The sequence below is a fragment of the Camelina sativa genome, chromosome 5 (assembly GCF_030686135.1).
Source record: "Camelina sativa cultivar CO46 ecotype springtype chromosome 5, ASM3068613v1".
Taxonomy (NCBI): Eukaryota; Viridiplantae; Streptophyta; class Magnoliopsida; order Brassicales; family Brassicaceae; genus Camelina; species Camelina sativa.
The window spans coordinates 16,544,933-16,562,537 of record NC_141884.1 but is presented as its reverse complement, the minus strand read 5'-3'; the positions used below and the strand labels follow the sequence as shown (position 1 = coordinate 16,562,537).

The 17,605-nt window shown below is 36.7% G+C and overlaps 3 protein-coding genes and 1 non-coding gene across 12 annotated transcripts; 2 read left to right on the top strand and 2 right to left on the bottom strand.

Annotated features, from left to right (window-relative positions):
• Positions 1-51: 51 nt before the first annotated feature.
• Positions 52-2,354, bottom strand: LOC147943828 (uncharacterized). Its single transcript, XM_087450152.1, has 4 exons — positions 1,704-2,354; positions 1,206-1,259; positions 698-823; positions 52-535 (listed from the first exon to the last, which is right to left on the bottom strand). Exons 1-4 carry the CDS (start codon positions 2,109-2,111, stop codon positions 338-340), a joined length of 786 nt encoding a protein of 261 aa, XP_087306278.1. The 5' UTR covers positions 2,112-2,354; the 3' UTR covers positions 52-337.
• A 3,382-nt stretch (positions 2,355-5,736) lies between these two features.
• On the top strand, positions 5,737-8,079 carry LOC104787494 (uncharacterized). Of its 2 annotated transcripts, XM_010513093.3 has the most exons (5): positions 5,737-5,916; positions 6,142-6,728; positions 6,810-6,877; positions 7,264-7,351; positions 7,725-8,079. In XM_010513093.3, exons 2-5 carry the CDS (start codon positions 6,158-6,160, stop codon positions 7,730-7,732), a joined length of 735 nt encoding a protein of 244 aa, XP_010511395.2. In that variant the 5' UTR covers positions 5,737-5,916; positions 6,142-6,157; the 3' UTR covers positions 7,733-8,079. The 2 variants fall into 2 exon arrangements, with proteins under 2 accessions (XP_010511395.2, XP_010511394.2); XM_010513092.3 differs by lacking the exon at positions 7,264-7,351 and having other exon boundaries at positions 5,745-5,916.
• Positions 8,024-13,020, bottom strand: LOC104787495 (ALBINO3-like protein 2, chloroplastic). 8 transcript variants are annotated; one of them, XR_015557046.1, is made up of 13 exons: positions 12,515-13,020; positions 12,268-12,398; positions 11,545-11,616; positions 10,981-11,082; positions 10,759-10,818; positions 10,544-10,609; positions 10,101-10,148; positions 9,511-9,687; positions 9,376-9,431; positions 9,164-9,281; positions 8,818-8,904; positions 8,478-8,631; positions 8,024-8,368 (listed from the first exon to the last, which is right to left on the bottom strand). XR_015557046.1 is itself a non-coding variant. In XM_010513094.3 (13 exons), the coding sequence occupies exons 1-13, from the start codon at positions 12,912-12,914 to the stop codon at positions 8,215-8,217; spliced, it is 1,581 nt and encodes a 526-aa protein (XP_010511396.1). In that variant the 5' UTR covers positions 12,915-13,015; the 3' UTR covers positions 8,024-8,214. The 8 variants fall into 8 exon arrangements, 5 of the variants coding, with proteins under 5 accessions (XP_010511396.1, XP_087306276.1, XP_019101565.1 ...); XR_015557047.1 differs by having other exon boundaries at positions 12,268-12,326; positions 12,434-12,950; XM_010513094.3 differs by having other exon boundaries at positions 8,478-8,587; positions 12,515-13,015.
• Positions 13,021-16,842: 3,822 nt separating this feature from the next.
• Positions 16,843-16,948, top strand: LOC147943827 (small nucleolar RNA R71). Its single transcript, XR_015558718.1, has one exon. It is a non-coding gene; the product is annotated as a small nucleolar RNA R71 (small nucleolar RNA).
• The last annotated feature ends 657 nt before the right edge of the window (positions 16,949-17,605 follow it).

The following is a 17,605-nucleotide window of genomic DNA, read 5'->3' as shown; positions in this document are numbered from 1 at the left end:
AATATAACATGCTAATGTGAAAAAAACAAAAAGTGTAAATACAAATAGTGGTGAAGTAAATGGTTCTATAATATATGATTTGTCAAAGATGTAAAAACTTTAGGAGTTTCAATCAAGTCTCCCGGCTTGTGGAAACTACATTGGTTCATCTACAAGGAAACCTTATCATGTACACAACATGTAAAACACGATGCCTTCTACAGAGCTGCAGCTCAAAACAGACAAAAAATACAGCAAATGGTTCAGTTATAAACACATTTTCTTTATCTTCATGTGAGCATTAAGTGCAACAAGAGAGAGAGAGCTTTCTGCTTCATTCTCGGTCTCTCTCTAATCATCATTTCTCCTCAAAATCGACATCAATGATTTGGGATTTAGGTGGCTTTTTAGAGTTTCCCTTGCTGTTATTATTGTTGTTGCCATCTTTTGAGAAGAAGTCGCCTTGTGGCTGCCACACTATGTTCCCACACCCCTCGCATCTGATAATCTGGCTCTTGTATCCTATGAACTGCCTCTTACATGCTGGGCATTCTCCCTGAACAGACCCCAAACGTGTTATAGTCAGAGCTTAAAAAACACATTTTGTTACAAGAATCAAGACACTTGATCATCATACATGTAACCCAGAAAGAAAATATCGGTTTCATATACCAAAAGGAAGAATGTAGATAAAGGACCTGAGATTTAATAGCTATACCTTGATGACAAAGTTATTGGCCACTGCACCAATGAGAAGAGGGCCAGCAATTGGAAGAACCCAAGTCGCAATTATTATTACTCGGAACAGCCATCCAGAGAGGGCAAACCAAAGAAAGAAAATAGTCTGGAAATGAAATCAAAGCATAATAATATCCAATATTAGAATTTTAAACTCAGTCAGTAAGATTCGATTCATTCAAAAGCAGGTTATATAATCAGACAAGTCAGTGGTAATCATATTCCTGATAAATCAACGTCACAGAAACTAATTTGGTTTCCATAGTGTGCTAGCATGTTGCCCTTACAGACAATAAAACCGCAAAAACGTACAAAAACTCAAAAGGTCAGACAGATCCTTGACGAGATAACTAGTGAGCTTAAGCGGAAAAGATGTTGTTATTGATCAATAATATGATACTGCCTTAAATGGTTCCAACTCGGGCTCTCAATCATAGTATAGTAAAAGTAAAGAGAGAATAGCAGTATAAGTGTAAGACGACACTTACCGCAAAACTTCCACCGAGCGGTGTATTCAAGAAGGCACTGAATTGTTTCCTGTACTGTAAAGAAAAACACAAGGGGAAAAGCAGCTCAGCAAAGAGTCATGTATATACATACAATACAACCACATGATATATCAGAGGTCAACCCCTGTGTAACTCTTATAAAACCAACCAATTACACAGAACATTGCAGCGTACACACTAGCCTGCCTGTGAAGGGAACTGAATCCAAGTCTCTTTACTTCAAAAAAGAAGACTCGATACAATTTGTAGGATTCTAATGGTTGGTTGGTTACAGTAGCGACAATGAAAACTCTCAAGGAATCTACTAGGAGAAAAAGATTAATAGCACATGAGAGAATCTAAATCAAAAATGCAATCAAAGACATATAACAGTGAGTTCATCTTCTTTATCAATTCTCACTATATATATATATATATATATATATATAAATCCACTTTCAAAGTTGAAACAAGAAGTCATTATTATTATTATTATACCTTAGGGAAATTTCTGCTCAAATCGGCAGAGAAGCTCCTAACACGAGGACTAATCCCAAATTCACGATCAATCTCACGAGCACGGTCACCGGCAGAACTAGCAGCGGAGCTAAACCGGCGAGAAACAGCGTACTGGCGATCGATTCGCTCGGCGGTCTTCTTAGCCTCGAAAACGAATTGCTCGAATCCATCGTTCGCGGTCCGCCACGCGTCTCTCCAAGCTTTACCGGACTTAACGTCGTCAGCGAAACGGTCCAAGTCACCGCGCTGGAAGGCTTTTACATGTAAGAAAGGGGCGGCGCGTGAGGTGTAGGTGCGGAGCCGTAAGTGTGGTTGTGGATAAGGTGTGGTGATGGTGATGGTGAATCTAGGTGATGTGGAAGGCCACATGAAGTTGTAAGCCTTCATAGTAATCGAAAGACCATGAGAGATTACACAAAGCTGTGTTGTGTAGGAACAAGAAGAAGCTTTTTCTTTTTCGGATTTACTCTTCTCTTCGGCGTGGAGAAGAAAGAAGCTCCAGGAAGATGAAGATGTGCGGTGATTGATGATTTAAGCAAAATCACCTCATACAGATTTTGTGCCGGCCCGGTTTAGTTAAGTTGTTGCCAAATTGAAATGTTTCATTTTTTTCATGTGGTTTGGAAAATTACAAAATTTGAGCCAAAAAATTTGTATTATACAAAAATACTGATTGGTCGATTATTAAATGTTTTGTCAGCAACAGAAAATGTAATGTTTGGGCTGGTTTATTTGAAGTCGGTCGAGTTTTTTTTTTTTTTTTTTTTTTTTTCTTTTTTTTTTTTTTATCAACATCAACTTTTATTAACCATTTATTAGCCAAAGTATTACAACCAAATCCAAAATACATTACATTCACCTCTATAGAATTTGACCAAATGCAATGGTTGACCTAATAACACAAAAACACATACTAACACAGAGAAAGCCAAAACTTATACTGAAAAGCTATGTCGCATGGAAACGGAAACGAATACGCGGAAACGAAATGTTTCGGAAACGGGAAACGGGTTTTTTCAAAAATTAAGTAATGGAAACGTGTAGGAAACATATATACATATATATATATATAGATATATAAATATATATATATAATAAATCCCCAAACATAAAAACCATATTAAAAAAATCTGAAACAACACAAATTCAAATATAAATATTAAATAGTTTAATTAAAAGTAAAACTGTAAAAAAAATAAACTTTCAAAATCAAATTTTTTGACCAGCCATATATTTAGGGATTTAACTTTTAAGCTACTAATTATATTATATATTTTTATCATTATATGTATCATGAATTCTTATATTTTCAATTTATTTATTTATTAAATTTTGAAATTATAAAAAAGAGTTTCCGTCGTGTTTCCAAACCGGAAACGGAGTTTCCATCGTGTTTCCAAAACGGAAACGGAGTTTCCATCGTGTTCCAAACAGAGATTTTTAGGAATCGTGTTTCTGTGACTTGTTTCCAAGTTTCCACGAGTTTCTGTTTCCGAAACGTTTCGGAAACGCGAAACGCACCTCAAAAAGAGTTTCCATGCAACATAGCTGAAAAGCAAATCAAAACCAAGCTATGAGGTCCTCATGATCAGCGTGTAGAACTTGTCCCAATAGCATCAACACCCAGAGGTGCATCATCAGAAAAGTTTGGAATTCCCGGCTTTCAATGTTTCGGTCCTAAACCTAAAACGGACAATACATCCGACTGAACCGACCAAGAGACACGAAGCACAACCAGCAAGAGCTAAAGCTATTCCATATTAATCATACAAGACCAGAATGCTAAACGATTCAAGATAAGGGATTGAAGCACATATTAGCATATCATCACCTCACGGTGCGTATCCGGATTGGCCACATCTCAGCTGCTTTGTTATCTCGCTTCTTGGTCGAAATGACACCGGAAGTTGAGGAAGCTTTCAAGAGAACATCGGCTTTGTGGGAGTCCGCAAATCTCGGTCACCAATACACCTTGAAGTCTCCTCGACAACCTGAAGACGCTAGGACTAAACTCGACCAAGAACCTCCGAACAGCTAGCTTCTCTGGCGAAAGGGTAGAGAAAAGCGGACGATCGCAATCCAAAACACATATCCGAAACCCCGAAACTGCAAGAAAGGACACCCAGAGCAGCTACGAACCACCACCAGTCACTGGAGAGGAAGGCGAGCCGAGATCTCATCTTCCGCCACACCGTCACGGCGCTACAGTGGACTGCTCCTTAGCACGCCGGAGAGGAAGAGAATGTGTCACCTACTACTACGACAAAACGACAAAGAAAAGAAGAAAGCAGAGCCTTCTCACACCGCCGCGAAAGCCTAGGGCGGCGGAGACGCAAACGGAAGCAGTTGGCGGCGGCTGTAGATCTAGAGTTTTTGTCTCAATTTTTTTTTTTTTGGTTGAATTTGTAGAAACAAAATACAGTAGAACCCATATAAATTAATACTCTTTAAATTAATACTCACTATAAATTAATAAATTTTTTTGATCTCAAGTAGGGCTGGTATAAAAATTAACACATTTCGATAAAATAATAAGATAATAATTTTTTTGGAAATCCTATGTAAAAATATGGTCTCATCGATATCATAAATTAATAAAGATATAAATTATATATATATATATATATATATATCTAAGAAAATTTAGTGAAATATGATTTTATTGTTGTTTACTTATTATTGAATTTACATTCTAATACGCATCTCTAATCTTTCTCATTGCATCAAAAAATTTTGGTGTTGTCTTCTCAAATCACATCCAAAATTTATAAAAAGTCCTGGATATGATAATTGCTTCCTTACATGTAATTAAATCTAAAGATATCACAATATCTTATTCGATTTCATCATCACCATAAAAAATAGTAGCAATAATTTTTTCTACACTCTGAACTTCTAAACGTTTATCATTTTCATTTGGATAATCTAGTAAACTATTTATATCCATGCTATTACGATAATCAGTTATAAATTAAGAAAATTCTATAAAATCTGAATTATAGTATTATTATCTTCTTTTTAATAGAAAATTCAGTACATCTCACTTTCCCTCTTCTCTTTTCTAGGGGAAGAGCAATAATTAGATGTACAAAATGCTGAAACAAATTAAATCAAAATGACATTGTAATCTCTAAAGATAGCCAAATAAGGAGAACACATGTCACTAAAAGTGACCACTCATACACCCAAAACCCATTGTCAGCCGCTCTAGATCGACCTTCGTTTCTTTGATAACTCTAGCGTCACCGAAAATAAAGCCCTACCTAAAAGCTCTAATGACAACTTTCTTAATTTGAAACCTATGTCTTCAACAAACCTCATTAATACAATATGAACCGTCCAAAATGGTGTTCAAAATGGCGACTTTTCCAGCCGCTTCTCTCCACGCAAATATTTTGTGGGACGAAGTTGTTATCCAAAACAGGAAGACATACTTTTTTTTTTGGGTTAAAACAGGAAGACATACTTACTTTTAGGAAACGATGAGATGATGAATTAAACTTTTAAACCCTAATAACTCAATATTATATGTGCATTTCAAAGACATTGTAACATTTAAGGTATCAGCTAAACCTTCAAGGAACTAGTAAAACACACTAAAAGTCCATTATTTTGTTTTTTCTTCTTCTTCTAAACGTAACTAAAATAAACAAAATAACTGAAAGAACCTGTACAGAATTGTATGTCTGTTTTTATCGTACGATAAAATCTACCAAAACAATTTACACAAAAAAGACTTGGAACAGAAACCGATCTTTTTAGCAAAAAGAATCAACAAGAAAACTTAAAAGGCTGACTAAAATAAGGTCCATATAACCATAATAATAATTGTGAGCTGGCAAGGTAACAACATACTTGGTTTGCGTATCATTTAACTCAAATCACACAGTTTATGATATAAACCCAAATCTTTTTCACTCTGCATAAACAGAGAGGAGTGAGAACAAGTGGATAGAGGAAGAAGAGCCACGTTGCGACACAAAACCATGCAAATATGCAATCTTCAGTTTCTGTTTCCTCGACGCGTGTCACTTTCTTTCCTTGTGTTGTTCTCCAACTTTGTCTTGTCTACACACAAGTTTTTGCCTCTCTTTCTCTCTCCGTCTCTGGTCCTTATTCTCTCCTCTCTACTTTGCTACTGAATCTGCCATGAGTTCTTTGCTTTGATTCGAAGTTGCTGCAACCGAAACAGGTTTGTTTCTTCCAAAATTACTCGGTTTTCATCTGTTTACATTATAGTGGTGTAAGAAAGCATTTTTTTGAATTTGTTTCTTTTTTTTTTTTGCCCAAAGATGAAGAAACTGTGGAGTTTGACATACTGTTTATCGAATGTGCTTGCATGAAGTTTTTTATGGTCTGCATGCATTTTGTGTTTTCCTCCAAATATGTTTTGAGTCCAACAAATGATTCATGGCAGGATTAAAGACAGAACCATGAGTCGAACAATGGAGGAGTATCATCAGTCTAATGAGAGTGAAGACAACAAAAGAAGTTGGATTTGGAGTAAGGCGGTAAGCGTTGGGAAGAAGGTTCTGACAGCTGGTGTTGTAGTGTCTTCAGCTCCACTTCTTGTTCCTTCACTTTTTGTCGCCTCTACCATCGCCTTCCTCTCCTCTGTTCCTTTTTGTCTCTTCTTGGCTAACTATGCTTGTACTCAAAAGGTCATGAGTAGTCTTCTTCCTGATACTGAAGAAACTGATGAAGTTGACAAGGATGATGAATCTGGATTTGATGAGTACAGCAAGATTGGTCACCGTGAAGGCCGCCCTGCCGGAGCTGGGGAGGCTGCACTTTTCATGGCTACAGATGAATCGATTCCCATTGGTGTTGAGGAAGATGAGGAGATGGAGAAAGAGTCAACGAGCTTGCTAGAGAAAATTAGGGATGAGGGTAGAACTGATAAAGAAACCTCTGAGAAAGATTTACAAGAAGATAAAAAGTCCGGAAATGCCAAGTCTGAGGAGGTTCAAGACCAGCCTGAAAAATCTGAGACTGGACGTGAAGGTTATTTGTTTAATTATGATCACTGTATAAAATTTTAATGTGTGTGAAATAGTTTACTGATGATATTCATGCTTTTTGCAGGGGTACTTGGGGCCACAAAAACTGAAACTTCTACGGGCAAGGATGAGGAGGAAACATCTTCCAATGAGGTTTATACTTAATCCTATCATGTTGTGAGTTAGTAGCTGAATGATAACATCTAAAAAAATCCCCTGCCTCTAGTTAGGTACTACTGGAAAACTCCATACTCAGTTTACAACTAGTTGCTTGCCCCACATTTGTAATCTAGCTATTAATTTTCACTGTCACATATATATTGTTGTGGTTATAATTCTTTCTGTGGTGGTTATATCCTCTAGTTATCAGAGTCAGTGAGGGTTAAGATTAGAAAAGGGGATGTCAGTATCCTCATGGTTCTAGTCATTTGTGTTCATCTCTGTTACAATCCCTCGTTAATTAGTACCCAATGGTTCTCTGGATAACTGACCGAAATTATTGTAACATCATTCTCTGATCTCTTGACTAAATGGTTCAGCCGATAGACCAAGCTAGTGGGGCACATGGAACAGGGGAAGAGAAACGAAAAAACACAACTAAGAAAAAGAAGAAAACCGGGCGAGCAGGTAACCGGTTTCTAAAATGTCAAATGTTCTGGGTTGTTTAGTTTGGAGGGCATGCAGACAATCCCTTCGTTCATTGCTAATCTTTACGTTGTGCCATTAGCTAGACGTGGTTTAGAATGTTTTGGTGATGACATGATGCACTTTCGAACGTGATGCTGTTTTAGTAGAGTCCATTGTATAGTTAGGCATGCAGTAACGTTTTGAACCTAAATCATTGAAATAGTGGCGGGGGATCTAAATGAATTTTCATTCTTCCTCCCAAGGTTGAGCTACAAAGAAAATGGATCTGATTGTTGCTTAAATGTTCTGCATTGGTTTCGATTTTAAAGCTAGTGTCAAAGTGATCCAAATATGTATGGTTTTGGATTTACAGGTGTATAGTGAAGATCAAATATGGGAGAAGATGGAGGCGTTGAGGAAGGTGGTCGGATACAGTGTTACAAGGAGTGCCTCATATGCAGAGGAGCTTCAAGCTCTCTATGTCTTCACTGGCGTGGTGGAGCCTCGTCGCTCAAGTTTAAACCAGTTGGACACTCATGATATTGCACATGTTAGTCTTAGACTTCGCTTCCTCATGTCTGCTATCGGAATAATCTAGTTTGATGGCGTGTTTGTGTAGTAGGTTCAGGACTCTCAAACAAGTGGTGTGCTAAATCTCAACTTTGTATGTACTTTTTGTTGCGACTTTTCGGATCTAGTTTTATTAGTTTTGAATGTTTTCTAGTATCCACCAATTGAGTTTACACATATACACTATTGCTAACCTACAAGGTTATTTAACTATTGAAAATTGAACACTCCCGCGGGAGAGCATAGTATTCAAATACTTGCAATGAAAGTTGCACAAGTAAAGGTGGAGAGGATCAGTAATGGTCCTTCCTGCGACTGACAAGATCGCTAACCAGCTCGTTCTCATCTTCACACTGTTCCAGCAGAGGCTTGTACGCTGGATTGTGATCCACTACTACTCGTAGAATTTTTGCAGCTTCATCACTCTGCCCTTCTTTGTACAAAGCGCTGCAATAGCAAAAGCTTTTCGTTTTCACATTGCAGTGGTATATATGCTTCTCTATCTATTTCCTGAACTCTCTATAGTGACACTCCTATTTTGCTGTAAACATAGTACCTTGAAAGAAGCAGCAATGCCTCAAAGTAATGCTCTTTGCTTTTAGGATCACCAGGTTCTTTCAGGTTTGCTACTCTTTCCAAGTGTGTGATTCCGCTTTTCATTTTTCCCTACCAGAAACACCAAATGTCAACTTCCGACCAAATTCACCAGTCTACAAACGTTCACAAAATCAATTTTGTTAGGTAACGGAAAGTGCAGAACAAAAAATAACAATAGTAGTATCTTAAGGGAAAATTGGAACTACGCAAACAACATTACTAACAATTGACATCCGATTCAGGACCTGTCCTGAGGTCCTTTCATAACAGTCGTTTTCAAAAATGAAAAGCGGTCATACCTGTTGTACATATGCAGCACCAGCCCACTGAGATGCAAGCATTAAAAGTTCAACATCCTCAGCGTCAGATGGAGCCCCATCAAGCAGCTGAGAGAAAAACAAAAGAATTGTGCTTCTTAATAAAAGAGTCTCAAGCTCTTCCATCTTACTACACATCAATAAGCAGAAAGAACCAACTAGATATGTTGGCAGGACAAGAAGAAATAAATAAGTTGGTAAGTGTAAACGTACAGAAAAAGTGAGTGATAGATACTGAACCACCGAATCCAATTTGACCTCAAGAGTACAGAAAGGAAGGACTAATAGGTAGGAAGTCAGGAAAGTGTAAAGGACCGGAAATTCTAACCTTGGAAATAGCCAGCTCCAAATATTGAGTAGCTTCTGCCAACTGCGTCTTCTGCAATAAAGCCTGCCCCATGAGAACCAAACCTCTTACATATCCAGGATCCTTTTCAAGAGCTAATCTGAAAAGAACAATTACACATGCAGTGAACATGGCTAGTGCATGAAGGTAAAGAATAGTAGAGGATCACGAAGATAGTCTTTGGAAATACACACCGCAGCAATTGAATGGATGTTTCTTTATCACCTTTTGACAAGACCTGAACTGATAGCTGACACCAAATCCATTTAAGAAAAATTGAAACATACAGGTACGCATGATCAGTAGGTATACATTGTCCAACTACTTACAGAAAGAAGTTCTTCTGGTGTTAACGTCTGTAGAGAAAGGGTCTGCTCTTGTGAGTCGGAGTCCACATACTTGACCACAGACTCGCTGATCTCCATAGAGTGCCCAACGCTTGGAGAGGCTCCCTGACCCAGTAAACCAAGTTTTGCTCCTACTGTAGGGTGCTTGAGAGATAATTGCTGCAGAGTTGAGAATTCTCGGTGAGGAATTTACACATTTTAACAACCTCAACCCGAAGTCAATTCTCTATGAGTCACCAGTACAGTTGGTAATACAGTTTTCTTTTCACTATGAATCTCTTATATCAAAAAGTAAATCACTGGTGAACCCACTACGACACTGTCTTTTAACATATCTCATCAACATAGTTGCATCGATTCTGCAGAGACGAACAAACTATCTGTCTATATAAACATTTTAGTTTGGTGTTTAATCTTCAGTTGCAGAAACAACATACAAGCACGAGAAGTTTTCTTCAATTTAATTTAATTAAAAGCTAACTACCAGCATTCCTCATTCTTCAATACTTGGAAGAGAAAACAAGGAATCGCGTCTTCCACTGCGAATTCCGAGATAAGACAAGGGAGCATACCTGAAATATATTTACTGAGCTGTTGGTTACCCAATAGACAAGACTTCCCTGACAAAGAAAAGGAAATGCTAGCTTCCATTAAAAAAAAAGTGGGTTCAGAAAAACAGAAGCATTAGTTCTGATTCCATAGACATAAAAGTCAGCAGTTTCAAGAGACGCAAAAATGAAGGACAATTCAGAGTCTCTAGAAGAAAAAGATAAATGGAAGAAAATACATAGATAGAATAAACTGACCAAGAGGAGTAGAGTAAGAATAATCACATGACTAAATAAACAGTACAAACTAACCCAAAAAAAGGTAAGTAAGAACACGATTAAAGACAAGAAATAAAAAAGAACGTATGGAAATTGGTAGAGATATAACCAAAAGTCTATTAAGACGGCCGACAGATTTCTAGAGTAGATTATAAATAGTGCGGAAAGAGATGGACGAAATGACTTACCTGTGGAATAGCATAGCCAACAAAAAACAAAGGAACACTCAAGATCTCCAGATATAACTTGTAATACTACAAACACAAAAACAAGTAACATCACTAACTATACCAATGGTCCAATACATCTTCATGGTAAACAAGAATTCGTGCTCCAAGCACACAAAAAAAAATTGTGTAAGATGTAAGTAACCAAGGCAGAAAATAAGATTTGTTCAACTCACTCTCATAAGCAACCCAGTCAAGCCGGTAGTTTGACGAATTGTGGGAGAATCAAAAGAAATCTGGAAAAGAATCGAAAGTTAGAAGTATACATATATAATAATGTAACGTACAATTTGAATACACTATGGTTACAATTATGCAGAGCAAATATATTCTAAAGAGTAGAAGGATTAGTATTGATCCATCAACACATATTTGAATGACCAAGTAATCACAAGAACCTGTATGTTAATGTAATGGAAGCCAGCGATTAAAATTGGAAACACTGGTCCGAAAGAGCCGCCAGGAAGATCACATAAATTCTGGAACCACAAGGCACCACCCTGCAAAGATAAGACAGCAGGTCAGTCACAGAAGCAACATCAGGGAATATTAAGGGACAGATTTTCAGGTCAGATATGCTCAATCCCAGTCCTAAGATCTAGCTTCCATATTAGAAAAGCAGGCTTCTTTTCCCCTAAGTAAGCGAAGTACGCTCTAGTTCGCTGTCGTACATATTTCCCTCCTGGTCTCCTTCTCCACAATTACAAGGCTCTAAGAAAACTGGTACTAACCATAAAAATTTCTGCATACCAATGATAGCTGTTGTTCCATACGTTTAAAGCAAAACTTGAGTATTAGAATTGACTCAGCATTAGAAAAAAAGGAGCAATGGCATAAAAAAACAAAAAAAAAGTGTAGTTCGATCAGAAACAAAACGCCAGGGAAACTGCTAGTGTACCACGTGACAAGCTAGCAGATTTTTCGTGACTATACAAAATCATACTTATGCAGTCTCAACTTACAGAATCAAACCCAGGATGACCATCTAGTGACATCTTCCGGATGCTAGCCATCAACAAGAAAAAGCATGGGAGCTGCAGATGATGAAAGCCAATAGGTAAGTGAGAATGAATATGATGGAAAAACATTAAGTATTTATTAAAAGTTTCAACATAGAAAAGACCATATCATTTATGAAGAAAAGCAGGGATCAAGTACCATGAAAGAGTTTCATATAAGGTGGTGGTATCATACAGATATACAAGTATGTACAACATGGATATTTTTTCTGCGAAAAAAGTCTAACTCTGACTGTAAAGAAGAAGCCCATTTCAATTTTGGCGATTAGATCAAATAAAGAAGCTGCATAGGACAGACACCAACCAACCACACAAATTAAAACCACAAGGGGTCGAAAACATACATACTTTAGAGAAGAAAATCCAAAGGAAAATGGCAAAAAAAAAGAAAAGAAAGTGAACTGACAAATGGGTCAGGTGATGAGAACCCAAGACAAAAGAATTCAAAGGTTGGGCTTTTCTTACAGAAATTCATATTTCATGCATATAGTTAGTTACTAGTTCAATCTCAAAAATCTTTCAGTACAGATGTATAATTTAGAAATCATACATCAGATTTGCCTATTTAGGGAACAGAGATGAGTAGCAAATATAACGTTGCTAGCAAAGTATCTGGTACACAGAGGAGTGTAGTAGAAAACATCACAAAGGAAGAATAAATTTAACCTGGACAGATAAGTATGGGAAGAACCACAAAAAGGAGGGGCACCCAATAGCTCGGCTTTCTTTAAGGAAATGAGAAAAATGATCAATAGATGCTCTTAATGTTGGAGTCGCCGGGATCGGCATAATAGGCACTGTTGAGTAAATGAAACATTAGGGACTGACTTACTTCATCAACACCCCCATACGAGAATCAATTCTAGCAGCCAGAAAGATTGATGAATTTGAAAAAAAGGTAAGAGAGAAATACACTGAGGTAACAACTCAGAGATGGTCTTCAGTTTCTTAAGTTGAAGTATAAGTAAAGGCAACAAAGCTAATCTAACAGCAACAGTGGACGATGCAATAATCATCCACCAAGGCAATCCTGTGAATTGATGAAACCCGTCGAGAAAATTAACGACGGCGTGAACGGGTAAAGAAGAATCATCGTTAGGGATGATGATTTCTTGAGACCCAATTGGAAATTCTGGCCCAGAAGAGATGAACCGGTGGAGAGGGGCCAAACACGGCGGCGAGGGCGAGAACAGAGGAGGAGGATGGGAGGAGATCAAGGGTTTAAGAGAGTTGGAGAAGAAGAGAGTAGAGATACGGTGACGAGAGGAGGAGGAGCAGGAGGAAGCGCGTAAACAACTCCTCCACACTGACATTTCCAACTTTTTCTAAAACCCACAACAGACGTCAACGAACAAAATGGCTTTTTTGAGGAAAAATAAATTAACAACGAGTTACAGTATTATTACATCACACCGGTCCACCATCGTTCATATAAATTGACAATTTAATAATAGGGGGAATTTACGGGGTTGCCAAAATGGCAAATAATATTAAGGGTGTGAATGGTAACTGCGTCGGGGCGGACAAATCCGTCTGTAGATCAGACCGCTCTGTTTTAAGTGTGGACAGCAGACCGCTGCGCTCCAACTCTATTTGTAGGGAAAAACGGTCCGCAGTTGGTCTGCTGCGGTCTTGTTTCTATTTTCTATAGACCGCACTACTGCGGACTAAACACAATGAATGGTAAACAAAAAGCGGTTTGATCCGCAAATGGATTTGTCCGCCCTAACCGCTGCAACCATTCACAACCTAAGAATATAACCAACTAATCCACAAAATTAAGTAAAATTAACTAAAGGACATAATGATATTACCATTATACTCCAGGTGTATTATTCCCGCTGATAAGATTATCAGATGTGGGGGGATGTTGAGAGAGGAGGGGGGTATGTGGTACCTACTTCAGTAGGTTGTTTAGTGATCTTAAAATATTAACTAGACCATGTTAAAGCATGGATTGAAATTTATTTTATTTATATTTTAATTTTTATATAAAATATATATATTTTTTTGACAACCATATAAAATAGAATTTATATGATTGTTTTTTTTAAAAAAATTTAGATAAAATATTATGCAATAAAATCATATGCTAAATATGAGACTTGAAAAAATACATTTATTTTGTAAATTTTCTGTTGTTAATGATTCTAGATAAGTACCTGTGCTATAACACTGGTTAAATTTTATTTTATACAAAATTTTGTATATTTTCTATTTTAAAATAAAATTTTAATATGTTGTATTAGTTTATGTACGTGAAGTTATTTCAACAATGTATATTCTATATCATGACTTGAATGTCATTATAAGACATAATTTTGTAAATTTGGTTTTTAAAAAGCGAGTTATTATATTATGAGTAATTTAATATATTGTTATACTTTTTGTTTTAATATACTTGGTTTTTTGAAATTCTTTCATATTATAGTGACATATTATTGACATAAATTTAACAAACCAATTTAGAGTGTTTCTAGTTTCTAACTTTTATATCAAGTTTCAATATTTTAAAAAATATTTCAAAATAAATTATTTAAAGTTTATTATTATTATATAAAATTATAAAATTCAACAAAAGAAAGTATGAAATTGAATTTAAATATTCAAATTTTGACATGTTACTCAGTAAATTTTTTAATTCAATAGATATTATTTTTAAAAAGTAATATTACTAAAACTTGAATAGTTTATAGATTGAATCATTTATATTTTTTTTTTTAAAAATCAACTTATGGTATATCCGGAAATAAAACTAATTTTTAATTATAATAAATAATATAATAATTTATCTGTTTAACAAAATAGACTCATACAATATATAAAAATGAGAGGTGAAGTATAATGATACTTAACAAATTAATATGTTAAGTTAGATATCAAAAGATTTTATTTGATGAATAATTTAATAAAGGAAATTAATATGGTAAGGTAGATGATATCAAATGATTCTTTAGAATATTCTTTTTAAGATTTTTGGAAACAAGGTGCTCTAGTAATTAAATATTCCGAAAATAAATTAAGGTTACACATACTATTTAACTTGTAACCAATTAATCTATCAATTAATTTATAACTTATATGTAACCAACTTATTAAAATTATATAGTTTACAAAATAATGTTGTGTACTTCCATTGTATTATACAGTGGATTGTCAAATCAGTAACATAACTTCTAATTATGTTGCATCAGTTTTATGGAAGAGACTATTTTAATAGTTTAGTAGATGTACTGTTTTACTGTATTTAGGGCTTGACTGGTTCAAACGCAGCGTTTGCGGTTGCGGGAGGTTGCGAAAGTGGGTGATTGCGGTTTCAAGCGTTTTTAAGCGTTTTGAATGATTGGTTTAGCATTTTAAAATGGGTGCGTTTACGGGAGTTTAACGACTAGTTGACCAACGGTTGCATTAGGGGTTAAAACATAATAAATATAATATATAATTTATTTTTTCAGCAAAAGTAATTTATTCAGAATAAAATCTGTCAACGTACAAAGGTTCCATCAGCCATACAGGAGGATTGTAAGAATCTGAATAAAAACCTAAGTTATTGTTTGTACGATGAATAAAGGAAAAGGTTACATGAGCAAAGTTTCTGGAACAGAGTTTGATATCTTGTAGTAAACCATGAATGGAGACATCTTGTAGAGATCCATTGAGACAATCAATTAACGTTTTGCAGTCTCCTTCAAAGCATACATTGGTTTAAAAACACTAAAACTTTCTTAAACTTGATTTATAATTAAAAAAAAATTAAAATATTAAAATAATTATTCAAAAAATTAATAAATTTCATATTGAAACACTTATTACTTTATGCATTTGGCTTTTCACCCAAAATTTAATCAAGTAATGTGATAAATGACAAACCTTATGCTTTAGATTATAGATCTTCTCTGCTAATCTCACACACTCAATAAGTTCCTCACCTTGAATTACAAGGCTAAGGTAAATTAATTATGAAAGAATAAAGAAGAGTCATTGGTAATTTGTTTTAATATTCACATAAATAATCTTATTTTCTTAAACTTATGATGAAATGTTATATTTCTTTTAGATTTTTTGGAATGTATGTGCGATGTGCCAATAGTTTTACATCATATTTTTTGGTTTTTTGTTAATTGGAATCTTATTTTCTTGTAATTGTTTATATTCTAATCTCCTCAATCGTATTTGTAATTCAATTTCTCTCATCCTATATGGGTACAATGGTTAGGTTGAAGATATAATAAAAAAAATTAGTATATTTTGACTTTTTTTTTGTTTAAAAAAAAAAATTTCCAACCGCAAACGCTTGCGGAAAGCAGCTTTTAGAATTCAGTGGTTGGAAGCGTTTGAGAGTGGTTGAAAGCGATTGGAAGCGGTTTGTGTGATTGGCACCAATCAACACCTTAATGGCGGTTTGTGTGATTGGCACCAATCAACACCTTAATGGAAGCGGTTTGTGTGATTGGGGTAGAAGCAGTCTTGCCTTCCATGTACTTCAGCTTCGAGTTAAGAGCTTCAAACTTGACATTAAGATCATTGTATGAACACTCCATTCGCTGACTGAGTTCAGCAAACTTCTTAGTAGTATCCAAAGATCCGCTAGCTTGACCCTGAAGAAGTTGTTGCATCATTTGCTTCATTTCTTGATCTGGGGCTGGAGTAGGCTGTACTGGTTGAGGGCGGAATCCTGGTGGTGGTCCGGAGGGAGCTTGGTAACCTTGCTGAAACTGTTGTTTAGGGATGAATCCCTGATTGTAAGGCACAAAAGGTTTTTGTTGACCTTGTTGTTGCTGCTGAGGAGGGTACACCTGATCCTGCGGATTTGCAACGTTGGTGCTCCGGTAAGACAAATTAGGGTTCGTATGATAGGGGTTGTAACCCTTGTTGTATCCACCTTGATTCTGGACGTAGTTGATCTCCTCAGACTGCTCACCCTCCCCATCTTGGACGTGAAAATGTTCACCCTCAGATACAAAGTGGATGCTCTTTTGTTGGTTAAGCAAGAGGCGGTCAAGCTTCTCATTGACACTCTTGAGGTCCTTCTTGTACTTCTCCTCAGACCCAGCGTCGCCGCGAAATGTGCGGTCATAATCCTCAGTGTAGTTGCCGTTGGACTGAGCGAGATTCTCCACCAGTTGCCAACCTTCATCGACGTCCTTGTTCAGGAAGTTACCATTAGAAGCAGTGTCAAGCAGCATACGTATTTTGGGAAGGACACCACGGTAGAGAGTACTCAGTAATGACTCGTTGCTGAAACCATGGTGGGACACTAGCTGTGGTAACCCTTGAAACGCTCCCATGCTTCACAGAATGATTCTGAGCTCTTCTGAGTGAAGCTGGAAATCTCATTCCTGAGACGTGCTGTTCTAGAGTTGGAGAAAAACTTGGCCAAGAATGCCTTCTTGCAACCATCCCAGGTGGTGATTGATCCCTTGGGAAGGTTTTTCTCCCATTGATGAGCTTTGTCTCCAAGGGAGAATGGGAAGAGGCGCAACTTGTAACCATCCTCACTCACGCCGTTGATCTTGGTGAGACTGCAAAGACGGTCGAACTCGTCCAAGTGGTCGAGTGGATCCTCCATAGGCAACCCGTGAAAATTGTTTCCTTGGATCATGGTGATCAGACCACTTTTGATCTCGAAGTTGTTGTTCTGCACGGCGGGAGGGACGATTCCAGCACGTTGAGTGTGAGTGTTCGGTGCATCCCTAGCACCAATGTTTCGCGGTCCCTGATGTGGTTCATGCTGTTGTTCCATAGTGACGTGTACGGGATTATCAGTAGGTGGACGAGCTTGTCGTGGTCTTTGTAACCGATTGATGTCGTCGATAGCAGGGAGGAGATTCTGATGTCCTCTTGATCTGGTGTGCATGCAATGCTGCAATCACCAGGTTCCTGAGATGCAAAACAAACAAGCAAACAACCAAAACAAGTCAGTACTCAGAATGATAAGTGTAACAGAACTTAATCTTGCAAAACTTGAAATCTCAAATGTAACAAAACGAATCCCAAATGGCAA